Here is a 14,852-nt window from a genome sequence, read left to right as displayed (position 1 = left end):
ACGGACAGTTTTCGGCTCTAACCAACGACAGCAAACAACAGCCTTTGGCTACACCTCTGTGAAACTGCCTGACTCCCTGGGGATGCTCCTCCCTGCTATTGGGTCTAACTGACTGCCTTCTGGCGACAAGCACGAACTTGAGACTAGCCCGTCTGCTCACCCTCCCATCGATAAACACGCAAAAACCGCATTCCCAGCGAGAAAGACGGAAAATCTCCTCCCAAGCAAATATGCCTAGCTTTCTGAATAAAATTACCATGAAGTAGCGTCGGAAATGAAACACTATCGGCTAGTGATATGCGATAGTTCTGTCCCACCTTATATTTCGTCCGTTGAACTTACTGGCTCGAAAATGGCAATAATAATGTCGTAAAAGTCACGCGGTGCTAGCAGTACCATTCGCTGCAGTTCAAAAGGTTTCTTGTAGTGTAGGCCTTTATATATACAGGGTGAGTCACCTAACATTACCGCTGGATATATTTCGTAAAGCACATCAAATACTGACGAATCGATTCCACAGACCGAACGTGAGGAGAGGGGCTAGTGTAATTGGTTAATACAAACGATACAAAAATGCACGGAAATAAGTTTTTTAACACAAACCTACGTTTTGTTAAATGGAACCCCGTTAGTTTTGTTAGCACATCTGAACATATAAACAAATACGTAATCAGTGCCGTTTGTTGCATTGTAAAATGTTAATTACATCCGGAGATATTGTAACCTAAAGTTGACGCTTGAGTACCACTCCTCCGCTGTTCGATCGTGTGTATCGGTGAGCACCGAATTACGTAGGGGTCCAAAGGGAACGGTGATGGACCTTAGGTACAGAAGAGACTGGAACAGCACATTACGTCCACATGCTAACACCTTTTTATTGGTCTTTTTCACTGACGCACATGTACATTACCATGAGGAGTGAGCTACACGTACACACGTGGTTTCCGTCTTCAATTACGGAGTGGAATAGAGTGTGTCCCGACATGTCAGGCCAATAGATGTGCAATGTGGTGGCCATCATTTGCTGCACCCAATTGCAATCTCTGACGTAATGAATGTCGTACACGCCGCAGTACATCTGGTGTAATGTCGCCGCAGGCTGCCACAATACGTTGTTTCATATCCTCTGTGGTTGTAGGCACATCACGGTACACACGGTACATGATGGCCACCACAATGAACATCTATTGGCCTGACATGTCGGGACACACTCCGTTCCACTCTGTAATTGAAAACGGAAACCACGTATGTACGTGTACCTCACCCCTCATGGTAATGTACATGTGCGTCAGTGAAAAAGACCAATAAAAAGGTGTTAGCATGTGGACGTAATGTGCTGTTCCAGTCTCTTCTGTACCTAATGTCCATCACCGTTCCCTTTGGACCCCTACGTAATTCGGTGCTCACCGATACACACGATCGAATAGCGGAGGAGTGGTACTCAAGCGTCAACTTTAGGTTACAATATCTCCGGATGTAATTAACATTTTACAATGCAACAAACGGCACTGATTACGTATTTGTTTATATGTTCAGATGTGCTAACAAAACTAACGGGGTTCCATTTAACAAAACGTAGGTTTGTGTTAAAAAACTTATTTCCGTGCATTTTTGTATCGTTTGTATTAACCAATTACACTAGCCCCTCTCCTCACGTTTGGTCTGTGGAATCGATTCGTCAGTATTTGATGTGGTTTACGAAATATTTCCAGCGGTAACGTTAGGTGACTCACCCTGTATATGTAGAAGAATGACGGGAATAGGTGTACCTGATGGGCCAGTGAGTAAAACTGTCCCGTGTATTCCGTTGCCTGTACGTGTACAAAATGGCGCATTTCCCAAAAGAAAGCCCAGGGAATCGTGTTTACGAGGAGACTGGCGGCGTTCGACACCTCACTCTCTTTCTGGAAAGGAGCGTTAATTAACAAAATACGTGAGCCGGCCAGGCCGCTGGGGAGTCGCTCCGTTCGGGAGCAATTAGAGAAGACGTCGGCGCGGGCGGAGGAGGCGGCAGCAATTAACGTCAAGAAGCAACGCAGGCGCACAGTGAATGCAGGCCGGGCAGCGCCGCGAAGCCCCGTGACGTCAGCTGGGTCTCCTCCCAGCGGGGCGCCAGCGTCCGTGCGTGCTAGAGGCGCTGGTGGCTGGGCAGCTTTAAACCTGCCCGTGACGGACGTCGCGTTTACCCGTCACATAATGACGATGCGTCGGGGTACCGAGACATACGGCCTTGTGGCGTGTCACAGCACGTGACACTACACGTCTTACGAGTTACAGCTACCGTCTCCGGAAGAGAACAAGTTATTATTTTAGACCAGTCTTATATTTAGTAGCTGTGCGTTTAAATATACTCACGTTCCTGATAAACCATGATAACGTCAAGGATTTTAGACGGTACGTTTCCATTAAAATACTGATTTCGCCCCAGGCTCCCCACACAGCGATAAATGTCGGACCAGGCAAATCCATTGTAGGGCCCGTGTTTTCCGTTGGCCACTCGTTGTGGCACATGTCGCTGTACGTCCGTATTCAAAAACTAAACGCTCAAAATTATTTCGTACTGAAGACAGCGTTGAGCAGTGGCTGGCTAATGCTATGCGTTGGATTAATACTTGGTTGCTATTCTGTGTTTGGTCTCCCGCGGTTATCGCGATAATGCTGCTATCTTCTCTTTCCGCGGGTGGCAGCAGCAGTGTGTATTGATATTCGCACCTTGGACTATCTTAGGCCTGGCGCTTATAGTTTCCGGCTGGGCTGTGTGCGGGCAGTTGGTAGGTTGGCGTCGAGCAGGGAGGAAATCTCCGCGACGCATGGTTTGGCTGGTACCACTGGCAGCCTCTATCCAGTGTCAGAGTGTTAGATGCTGTTCCCATTGCTACGAGGCTCGTGGCTCACCGATCCTGGACATGAACGTTGAGTTTTGAATGAATCTACGAGCAAGTCACGACTGTTCACATTGTGTCGTTTATAGTTCGCTGTTGGGATATTCCTGCGAGCAACAACGTCTGTTTTCAAGATGGAAAATTTTGGCCATCCTCCAGCGGAGTTTAACTGTACTTGATTATTTAAACTGAAGTTCACAAACGGAATCTTCTGCCTTGTGGCCGTTAACGTTCCGGTTACCTGTCTTGGTCGTTCACGTAAATTCAGGCAAACTATTTTCCTCATCATGTTGTCGCAGACCAGCGCGGTGTGTAGTTTGACAGCTCAATGTATAATTGGTTGTGGGCGCCAATACCTTCTACGTTGTTCCATTTAACTCCCTGCTGTGTGCTGGTTGGGTGAAGTGGAAGTTATCCTGTCAGTGGGTCGGCTGACTGTCGGTCGGTTGGGTTGTCATCGGATCGACAATTGTTAGGCCGACTGCCTGTCTCACCTAGCCGGCCGCAGTGGCCGAGCGGTTGTAGGCGCTACAGTCTGGAGCTGCGCGACCGCTAAGGTCGCAGGTTCGAATCCTGCCTCTGGCATGGATGTGTGTGATGTCCTTAGGTTAGTTAGGTTTAAGTAGTTCTAACTTCTAGGGGACTGATGACCTCAGAAGTTAAGTCCCATAGTGCTCAGAGCCATTTGTACCATTTTTTTGTCTCACCTAAGCTAGCGTTAGTGTTTGAATTCCGAGGCTGACCCTCGGAACTTCTTAGCGCCCTTGGGTGTACTGCCTTTTGTTGTTTGTTCTTGTTTTCTGTACTTGTATGGCTTCTAGCCGATTTGTAGGTTAAGGTTATTTTACCCTTAAGGCATCAGATGGTTTGGGCCTTCAGCGTAATTTGAGAACTGTTTTACGTAAAGCCTTTGGAATTTTTAAAATCAATGTAATTGAGTCTTACGTGTTGGGCCTTCATCCGATTTTGAATTTAATTTGTTGGTTCTTGAAGTGTCAGATTCTTTGGGCCTTCAGCCTAATTAAGGAACTGTTTTAAGATAAGACTTTGCCTTTTAAATTTCTGATTTTGGTTGAGCTTTAAGTTATTGGCTTTCAGCCAGTAGTCCTGCCCTCAAGGTATGCGATTGTACGCTGCATTCAGCCGCTAATTAAGTTTCAAAACTGAAGCTGTGGTTTATTTAAAAAAAAAAAACTTGTAATGTTTGATCAAATAAAAGGTTGTATGTTCGAGAGTAACGGACAGCCGATTATTTTGGCCCCTTTCCACAACTTAAACTACCTGTCCTGTCCGGCTGGTTTACCATGGCGTCTCAAGCGTCAATGAATCAAAGTCACTGGACACGGCTCTCCGAAACTTGTCCACTAAATACGAGGGACGGTCAATAAGTATGCAACACTTTTTCTGAAAGAAGGTTGGAGTTACTTGGGGCTCCAATACACCGTATTATTCCCCGCTCTATTTAGCTACGAAATCTGACTTTTAAACATAATCTTCGTTCATAGCGCCGGCCATACGCTACCTTATTGTCAGGACCAGTGTGCCCTGATTGTACGACTCCATTGGTCGACGTCGAAGTCAACGCTTTGCTGCATCAATAACTTCCTCATCATCCACGTAGCGCTTCCGGCCGAGAGCATCCTTTTTTGGGCCTAATGGAAGTCCGAAGATGCGAGATCCAGGCTGTGGGGTGGGTAGGGTAGAACAGTCCCGTCAACTTTTGTAAGCTCCTCTCGGGTGCGCAGACTTATATGAGGGCCTGAATTGTCATGGAGAAGGAGGAGTTCGTTTTCTTTCTTGTTGTGACCAACACGCTGCAGTCTTTTCCTCATTTCCAACGTTGGAGGATTTAAAGTTACTATTTTTATTTTCTCTATCATTTAATGAGCATTTTATTAGTGTGATTGCGTATTATTATTAACTGATTTTTATTCAAGGTTTGGTTTAGCGATTCCTTTTTACTATTTGCACCTTTTATTTAAGTTGAGTCATTTTAATTATGTTTTTGGTAGTTATGAAGCGTATATTGCTTACTGTACTCATTAGACTGTTCATTCCGTTCAGCAGATCATTTAATTCTTCTTTACTTTCACTCAGGATAGCAATGTCATCGGCGAATCGTATCATTGATATCCTTTCACCTTGTATTTTAATTCGACTCCTGAACCTTTCTTTTATTTCCATCATTGCTTCCTCGATGTACAAATTGAAGAGTAGGGGCGAAAGGCTACAGCCTTGTCTTACACCCTTCTTAAAACGAGCACTTCGTTCTTGATCGTCCACTCTTATTATTCCCTCTTGGTTGTTGTACATATTGTATATGACCCGTCTCTCCCTATAGCTTACCCCTACTTTTTTCAGAATCTTGAACAGCTTGCACCATTTTATATTGTCGAACGCTTTTTCCAGGTCGACAAATCCTATGAAAGTGTCTTGATTTTTCTTTAGCCTTGCTTCCATTATTAGCCGTAACGTCAGAATTGCCTCTCTCGTCCTTTTACTTTTCCTAAAGCCAAACTGATCGTCACCTAGCGCATTCTCAATTTTCTTTTCCATTCTTCTGTATATTATTCTTGTAAGCAGCTTCGATGCATGGGCTGTTAAGCTGATTGTGCGATAATTCTCGCACTTGTCAGCTCTTGCCGTCTTCGGAATTGTGTAGATAATGCTTTTCCGAAAGTCAGATGGTATATCGCCAGACTCATATATTCTACACACCAACGTGAATAGTCGTTTTGTTGCCACTTCCCCCAATGATTTTAGAAATTCTGATGGAATGTTATCTATCCCTTCTGCCTTATTTGACCGTAAGTCCTCCAAAGTTCTTTTAAATTCCGATTCTAATACTGGATCCCCTATCTCTTCCAGATCGACTCCAGTTTCTTCTTCTATCACATTAGACAAATCTTCACCCTCATAGAGGCTTTCGATGTATTCTTTCCACCTATCTGCTCTCTCCTCTGCATTTAACAGTGGAATTCCCGTTGCACTCTTAATGTTACCACCGTTGCTTTTAATGTCACCTAAGGTTGTTTTGACTTTCCTGTATGCTGAGTCTGTCCTTCCGACAATCATATCTTTTTAGATGTCTTCACATTTTTCCTGTAGCCATTTCGTCTTAGCTTCCCCGCACTTCCTATTTACTTCATTCCTCAGCGACTTGTATTTCTGTATTCCTGATTTTCCCGGAACATGTTCGTACTTCCTCCTTTCATCAATCAACTGAAGTATTTCTTCTGTTACCCATGGTTTCTTCGCAGCTACCTTCTTTGTACCTATGTTTTCCTTCTCAACTTCTGTGATGGTCCTTTTTAGAGATGCCCATTCCTCTTCAACTGTACTTCCTACTACGTTATTCCTTATTACTGTATCTATAGCGTTACAGAACTTCCAACGTATCTCGTCATTCTAGTACTTCCGTATCCCACTTCTTTGCGTATTGATTCCTCGTGACTAATGTCTTGAACTTCAACCTACTCTTCATCACTACTATATTGAGATCTGAGTCTATATCTGCTTCTGGGTACGCCTTACAATCCAGTATCTGTTTTCGGAATCTCTGTCTGACCATGATGTAATCCAATTGAAATCTTCCCGTATCTCCCGGCCTTTTCCCAGTATACCTCCTCCTCTTGTGATTCGTGAACAGGGTATTCACTATTACTAGCTGAAACTTGCTACAGAGCTCAATTAGTCTTTCTCCTCTTTCATTCCTTGTCCCAAGCTCATATTCTCCTGTAACCTTTTCTTCTACTCCTTCCCCTACAACTGCATTCCAGTCGCCCATGACTATTAGATTTTCGTCCCCCTTTACATACTGCATTACCCTTTCAATATCTTCACACACTTTCTCTATCTCTTCATCTTCAGCTTGCGACGTCGGCATGTATACCTGAACTATCGTTGTCGGTGTTGGTCTGCTGTCGATTCTGATTAGAACAACCCGGTCACTGAACTGTTCACAGTAACACACCCTCTGCCCTACCTTCCTATTCATAACCAATCCTACACCTGTTATACCATTTTCTGCTGCTGTTGATATTACCCGATACTCATCTGACCAGAAATCCTTGTCTTCCTTCCACTTCACTTAACTGACCCCTACTATATCTAGATTGAGCCTTTGCATTTCCCTTTTCAGAATTTCTAGTTTCCCTACCACGTTCAAGCTTCTGACATTCCACGCCCCGACTCGTAGAACGTTATCTTTTCGTTGATTATTCAATCTTTTCCTCATGGGAACCTCCCCCTTGGCAGTCCCCTCCCATCGATCCGAATTGGGGACTACTCCGGAATCTTTTGCCAATGGAGACATCATCATGATACTTCTTCAATTACAGGCCACATTTCCTGTGGATACACGTTACGTGTCTTTAATGCAGTGGATTCCATTGCCTTCTGCATCCTCATATCGTTGATCATTGCTGATTCTTCCGCCTTTAGGGGCAATTTCCCACCCCTAGGATAAGAGAGTGCCCTGAACCTCTATCCGCTCCTCCGCCCTCTTTGACAAGGCCGTTGGCAGAATGAGGCTGACTTCTTATGCCGGAAGTCTTCGGCCGCCAATGCAGATTATTTATCAAAATTTAGGCAGTGGCGGGGATCGAACCTGGGACCGAAGACGTTTTTGATTATGAATCAAAGACGCTACCCCCCTTTTTTTTTTATCGTTGTGTTTGTTCGTTGCGGATGTCGCATGACATCCGTTATAGTTCGTTCGTTGATCTTTCGACTCAGTTTTTTTATTACAGAGACCAACCGGCTCTCTGACCGAACACGCTGAGCTACCGTGCCGGCTGTCCCCTAGACCATGGGCTACGTCTTGATAGTAAATCGGAGAAAGACGAAGGTAATGAGAAGTAGTAGAAATGAGAACAGCGAGAAACTTAACATCAGGATTGATGGTCACGAAGTCAATGAAGTTAAGGAATTCTGCTACCTAGGCAGTAAAATAACCAATGACGGACGGAGCAAGGAGGACATCAAAAGCAGACTCGCTATGGCAAAAAAGGCATTTCTGGCCAAGAGAAGTCTGCTAATATCAAATACCGGCCTTAATCTGAGGAAGAAATTTCTGAGGATGTACGTCTGGAGTACAGCATTGTATGGTAGTGAAACATGGACTATGGGAGAACCGGAAGAGAATCGAAGCATTTGAGATGTGGTGCTATAGACGAATGTTGAAAATTAGGTGGACTGATAAGGTAAGGAATGAGGAGGTTCTACGCAGAATCGGAGAGGAAAGGAATATGTGGAAAACACTGATAAGGAGAAGGGACAGGATGATAGGACATCTGCTACAACATGAGGGAATGACTTCCATGGTACGAGAGGGAGCTGTAGAGGTCAAAAACTGTAGAGGAAGACAGAGCTTGGAATACGTCAAGCAAATAATTGAGGACGTAGGTTGCAAGTGCTACTCTGAGATGAAGAGGTTGGCACAGATAAGGAATTCGTGGCGGGCCGCATCAAACCAGTCAGTAGACTGATGACCAAAGAAGATTGCTTACTGTTCTCCGTAAGTTAAAGAATACGGTAATACCATATGCGTTTCGCAGCAGCATATCTCGTTGATTCTCCTTGCTAGAATTTCTCCACCTGAAATCGCTAATGATAATTTATCGCTATACGGAAAATGATCGGTACAGCTAAGTGTATGGAATGTGGCGTGCAACTTTATTTTGTGAAATTATTTAGATCTTCGGAGAAATATTCTCAAGGAAATCCAAAATCATCTAAAACTACAGTTTCGCACCACCAAACCACATAACACTTTCGAACGATTTGGGTCTTTATAATCACTGAATATTTCTTTTGAAATGATTAAGGGTTGTGAACTCTACACACCTGATACTCCTTTTGTGCTTTTGTATATATTTATTTCCTTCGATACCAGAAAACATAGATTACTCCCTTATGGCGGCTTCCAACAATCTCTTCTCAAGAATGAGATTTTCACTCTGCAGCGGAGTGTGCGCTGATATGAAACTTCCTGGCAGATTAAAACTATGTGCCCGACCGAGACTCGAAATCGGGACCTTTGCCTTTAGCGGGCAAGTGCTCTACCAACTTTTTTTTTATTTTTATTTTTTTTTTCCGACCGAGACTCGAACTCGGGACCTTTGCCTTTCGCGGGCAAGTGCTCTACCATCTGTTTTTTTTTTTTTTTTTTTTTTTTTTTTGTCTCGGGACCTTTGCCTTTCGCGGGCAAGTGCTCTACCATTTTTTTTTTTTTATTTTCAAAAACTAACACTGGACTTGCTGTGTTCCTTCCTTGGTGACTGCAACAACTTAGAAGCTTCTACTTTTTTTTTATTTATTTATTTTTTATATGGAGGAAGGTAAGAGAAAGGTGGAACAGAAACCTTTATTATTCACAAAATAAACATAGTACGTACTGACACATAATAACTGTCCTGGAAGGAACCTCGCTGCCGTCCTACCATGCAGCATGAAATAACAACAAAATCAAAATGGGGCCACTTCCGGCACCCTAAAGAAAGTATTTATGGATATGAAAACAAAATTTGAAGTACATCCAATTGTTAACTGTTCAAGCGTGAGTTTTTCGTAGGTCGCATACTCGCATAGTGTTCTTAGTCGATCACATTACTTGGTCGGTTTCACAACGAAAGCACCGCCGCTCATCTTTGCGCACCCGGCACACCCCAAGTATATGGCGGGTCCGCAAATACCGTTACCAGGAAATTGGCATACCAATCCTTGTACTTTTGCAGCCGTAATAGTTTCGTGTGTCCATCTTGCAAGTATTGCCAGTAATCCAGGACGTTCAGTAAGTTCGTACGTGTGTCTCTATAGATGTAATGGACCGTCATACCTGTGATCCACGCCACTGCGTTCGTCTTATGACGCGGAAAATACGTTTCCTCTGGAATAAATACTATGTCAGAACAGACTGCTGTATAGATAGTGCGCCGCATGAACGCTATTATCTTTCTTGCGAGAGTCGAGACAGCCAATGTCTCGCCGCAGACCAGCCGATGGTCGTCCGTATCCAGCACGCCGCATTGCTGACACAAGGGCGAATCCGCCAAATGTATTGCGTACTTTTTATCATTTGTAGGGTATTTTCTGTTGACGACAATGTACCATGTTGACCTGACAGATGTAGGTAGGTGGGGGTGGTGGACCGTGCGCCACACCACGTGCCAATTAACAGCTGGATGTTTGCGTTCCACCCTATTCCGGGCGATCTGTCGAAGAAGCAGATGGTACACGTCCTTCGATGTCGACTGTCGGGTCGTCGGTAAACGCTCTCGAACGTAACTGTGTTCCACGAGGAACGTGCGCACATACGTTAAAGGGGGTGATATATGGCCGACACTGACTGGCGGAAGATGCGATGTGGGTACGAGTTCTTCGATGATCGTCCCCGTAAGCGAGTGATTCCTGTTGCGCCACCGTTTGAGCATAGTATTAATATACATGGCACGCGCCTTCTCGTGCACGTTCACTAAACCAACGCCCCCCTCTCGCGCTGGGAGGGTAAGCGTGTTGTACTGTCCCTTAAAGAGTTGTCCCAGGCACACATAGTACCCAAAAGCCGCCTGAATCCTCATAGCCATCGTGCGCGTCAAGGGGAGAAGGTGTGTCAGGTGGCACATCATGGGCGCGAGACAAAGGTTGACGAGTAACACTCGCTGCAGCATATCCATCGACCGTAGGGCATTTAGTCGTACTGCCGTGCGGACTCTAAGTAACAATCTTCGGTAGTTGTCCGCAGCCGTTCTCGCTGTCTCTTTATGAAAGGTGATACCCAAACAGCGGAGGGTTTCCACCGCAGGTAAGGGTCCTTCCGTTCCTGGTTCTAGTCCACGCCCCACATGCATGAATTGTGATTTTCGGTAGTTGACCACACTTCCAGCTGCCATCCCATACGTCTGTAGCCAATCCAGTGCTGTTTCAGTCTCCCTCTCATTCCGTACGAGGAACACAATATCATCCGCGTATGCTCTGCATTTGAATGATAATTGCCGTAGGGAGATCCCGCTAAGACGGCGGCGAAGGCCTGCGAGGCACGGTTCTAAGGCGATTGCATAAAGGAGGATCGACGAGGGGCAACCCTGTCTCACTGATCTTAAGATCTTAAAATACTCAGTTCTCCCTCCGTTGACCACCGTCGCTGATCTGGCGCCGTGCAACAAACGCATCACTGCATTGGTCAATAATGGCGAGACATCCATCCTATTCATCACCGCCGCGAGGTACACATGATCCACGCGATCAAAAGCATGATCGAAATCTACTGCAACCATCGCCCCCCGGAGCCGGCATGCAGCCGCGAGGACGACGACGTCACGATAGTCTCCCAAGGCCGTATGGATATTACTGATGCCGCCAAGACAAGTCTGATCGGTATGTATTCGATTCTCCAGCGACTTTTTGATACGACTTCCCAGGATGCGCATGAAGATCTTGTAGTCACTATTAAGGAGGGTCAAGGGGCGATAATCACAAGGCCGTTTGCCACCACGGGGCTTCGGTATTGGTATCATGAGCCCTTCCGTGAATTGAATGTGAACCGGTACTTCTTGCTGCAGAAGCTCATTAAACATACATAGCCACATCGGTGTCATAATGGTCACAAAGGCACGGTAAAATTCCAACGGGAATCCGTCTGGACCTGGGGACTTGTTGCAAGCACCTCGTGTAATCGCTTCCTCCAGCTCGTCACACGTAATTTCAGATAACCCGTCCGCTTCCCCGTTCACACTCGTCGCATCTGGGATCTCTTCCAGGACGTTCCTCAGCTCCCTATGACCCTCCCCGTTGCTCGCATAGAATCTGCTAAAATGATCCGTGAACGCCTGTGCTATGCCCCTCTGTGTTGTAAAACGACGGCCATCGCCGAGATCGATCTCATGTATTAAATTCCTGCATCTTCTTCGTCTTTCCTTTATCACATAATGCATCGAGGGAACCTCGTTGGGCAGGAAATCCTGCGACCTCGCGCGTATTATCGTACCTGCCATCCTCTGCTTCGCAAGTTGTACCAGCTTCGCTTTAACTCGGTGGACGGCCGTCTGGCGTTCTGGTGTAGGTGGTTGTGCTAACAGTTCCGGAGAGCCGTAAAGTAAAACTCAGTGGTCGTGCGCTGCCATTGAGAAACGTCCTTCCCGTAACCTATTAACGTCCTCCGTAAAGCTGGCTTCGCGCACTCGATCCACCACTGGAGGACAGAACCGAAAGAATTTCGCCGACGGAGGCAGCCATGCCACGTGTCCTCCACCATGCGTCGGCATTCTGCATCTCGCAGGTGGGAGACGTTCATCTTCCAATTACCCCTCCGTCTCCACACCTGCTGTCTATTAAGGTTAACCGTACAAATATATGCCTCGTGGTCCGTAAATGCCGTCGGCCATATTTCTGCGTCCACCGTCGACGTTGCTAACGCCCTTGAAACGTAGATCCGGTCCAAACTGCCCGCGGAGTGGCTACTAAAAAAAGTATATCCTGGTTGGTTTCGATACTTCAGGTCCCATGTATCGACTAATTCCATCCCGTTGACCAGCTCCCTAAGTTCTTGGCTAGTAGTATATTTAGGTTGTTGGTCCTTTCTATCGAGCACACAATTAAAATCTCCGCCGAGTATGCAACCATCGTATCGTCCCTGGAACAACGGTGTAACCTCATGGGCGTAAAAATCTGCTCTGTCCCTTCTCTTATCCGAGCCTGACGGTGCGTATATGTTGATCAAACGTATTCCACCTATGGTCACGGCCGTACCACGGACAGAAGGCAAATATTCCACTTCGTCTGCACGTATCCCTTCCTTTAGTAGAATAGCTGTGCCAACGCCCCTCTCGTCACACGGGGAACAGTAAATGTCGTAACCGTAAAAGGCCGAGGGGGGAAGTACCCGAACTTCTTGTAATAGTGCTATGTCTAAATCCGCAGCCTTTATCATGTCACTGAGCATCTTGATTTTTACCGGCGTCCCAATGCTATTTATGTTAACAGACCCTATCCGATAAGCTTGTTGCATGGCTGTCAACGTAGATAGGGCACCGTACGGTCGCTAATTCTTCCGTACATAGGCTGCTGTCGTACTAACGTCCCCCGCCGTCCCCTCATATGGTCTGCCGTTATTCCGTGCACCCTTCTGGTCTTACACCGGGAGAGTGCGTGGGAGCAGTTCCTCTAGCATCATCAGTTCCCCATGGGGGTGGGTCTTCTGACCAGTCCCCTAGTGTCCCATCGTTGTCGTGCGGTGCAGGCGCCGTAGCCCCCTCAGTAGCCTGTTGCCGTCGATCGAGCGCCTTCGCTGTGTCTGGAGCATCGTCAGCGGTAGGTCGTGCCGCCGTCCCGCTGGCCACCGTTGCATCCACCCTAGGCAGTTCTTCTGTATCCATGGTCGTCTGTTCTGTACCCGTAAACTTCTCAGAATTGTCTGCTAGATCAGAGTGGTCGTTCTCCACCGTGAGGCGACGCTTCTTCCGGCGTTTTGGTGATCGCTGTTTACGTTGCCGGGCCTCGGAATCAGAGGTCAGCATGGTCTCCAGTTGTTCGTGGGGGGCGTCGGAATCATGCGCCGTCGTATGATCGACGTCTCCAAGTGCGTTATCTGAAGGGGCCGCAAGCGGAACCGAAGAGAGGGCGTCCTGTGACTGCTGCAGGCGGTCCACCGCAACGTCGTCTTTCTGTGGCTCGCCACGATCCGTTGCTCTCTGTGTGTTCTGGTACGCGTCTGTCTCGCGGCCCACGTCATCGCGTAATGCGGCGACGTAAGTCATGGGGAGCACAGTCGGATGCGGCGTGAGGGGTGGATCATCCCGTGGCAACTGTAATAACCTTCGTTGAGCACACTCAGAACGTATGTGTCCCTCCTTCCCACATCCAGAGCACGTCCTTGGTTGTCCGTCGTAAATGACAATCGCCCGACAACCGGCGATGTACAAGTATGACGGGACGTGTTTTCGGAGTTCGATCCGTATTTGTCTGACGCCATTGAGGACAGGATACGTCTTGAAACTCGCCCATTTTTCAGCCACGTGGGATAGGACCGTTCCGTAAGGACGCAGGGCGTCTGTCACCAATTCTTCTGGCACTTCGAATGGAAGCTCAAATACGCGGATCGTTCGGAGGCCCATGCCGGCGTGTTCAACAGTTACCGCTCCAACATTCCCGTCCGAATGACAGAAACGAAGTCCTTGTCGGTGTCGAAGTAGTAGTTCGTCACATGCCGCTTCATTTATGAGCTTCACATACACCACGCTGCTGACTATAGATAAGTGTATTCCAACTAGAACGTCAGGTTCGATTTTCACCTCGTCCCGTAAATAACGTTCGATCTCGTAAGCCTTCGGTCGAGCATATTCGTTAGCAAAACTAAATTCCAGTGTCGATTTGCGGAACGACAAAGCCATGATTCGTTCTATGTATACCGCCACACACCGCTACACACGTAACGTAAACACCTCTCGCGCAGACGTGCGGCAGGGACGTAAACACCGTCCGAACCGCTGCGCCGCCGAAGGCTGACTGAACTGAGCTACCGAAGCACGACTCACGCCCGGTACTCACAGCTTTACTTCTGCCAGTACCTCGCCTCCTACCTTCCAAACTTTACAGAAGCTCTCCTGCGAAACTTGCAGAACTAGCACTCCTGAAAGAAAGGATATTGCGGAGACATGGCTTAGCCACAGCCTGGGGGATGTTTCCAGAATGAGATTTTCACTCTGCAGCGGAGTGTGCGCTGATATGAAACTTCCTGGCAGATTAAAACTGTGTGCCCGACCGAGACTCGAACTCGGGACCTTTGCCTTTCGCGGGCAAGTGCTCTACCAACTGAGCTACCGAAGCACGACTCACGCCCGGTACTCACAGCTTGACTTCTGCCAGTACCTCGTCTCCTTTACAGATGCTCTCCTGCGAAACTGGAGAGCTTCTGTAAAGTTTGGAAGGTAGGAGACGAGGTACTGGCAGAAGTAAAGCTGTGAGTACCGAGCG

At 47.0% G+C, this 14,852-nt stretch overlaps 1 protein-coding gene across 1 annotated transcript in view; it reads right to left on the bottom strand.

Moving 5' to 3' along the window:
* Positions 1 to 13,396, bottom strand: part of LOC126482161 (nephrin-like) — a 668,749-nt gene extending 655,353 nt beyond the window's left edge. Inside the window, exons 1-2 of the mRNA XM_050106138.1 lie at positions 13,002 to 13,396; positions 1,934 to 2,160 (exon numbers count right to left, since the gene is read on the bottom strand). Coding sequence (XP_049962095.1) covers positions 1,934 to 2,160; positions 13,002 to 13,396 — 622 coding nt within the window. The remainder of the gene's footprint in view (positions 1 to 1,933; positions 2,161 to 13,001) is intronic.
* Between the last annotated feature and the right edge of the window lie 1,456 nt (positions 13,397 to 14,852).

This window comes from Schistocerca serialis, chromosome 5 (assembly GCF_023864345.2).
Source record: "Schistocerca serialis cubense isolate TAMUIC-IGC-003099 chromosome 5, iqSchSeri2.2, whole genome shotgun sequence".
NCBI lineage: Eukaryota > Metazoa > Arthropoda > Insecta > Orthoptera > Acrididae > Schistocerca > Schistocerca serialis.
Note: the sequence above shows the minus strand (reverse complement) of the source record. Positions and strands in the feature narration are given on the sequence as shown.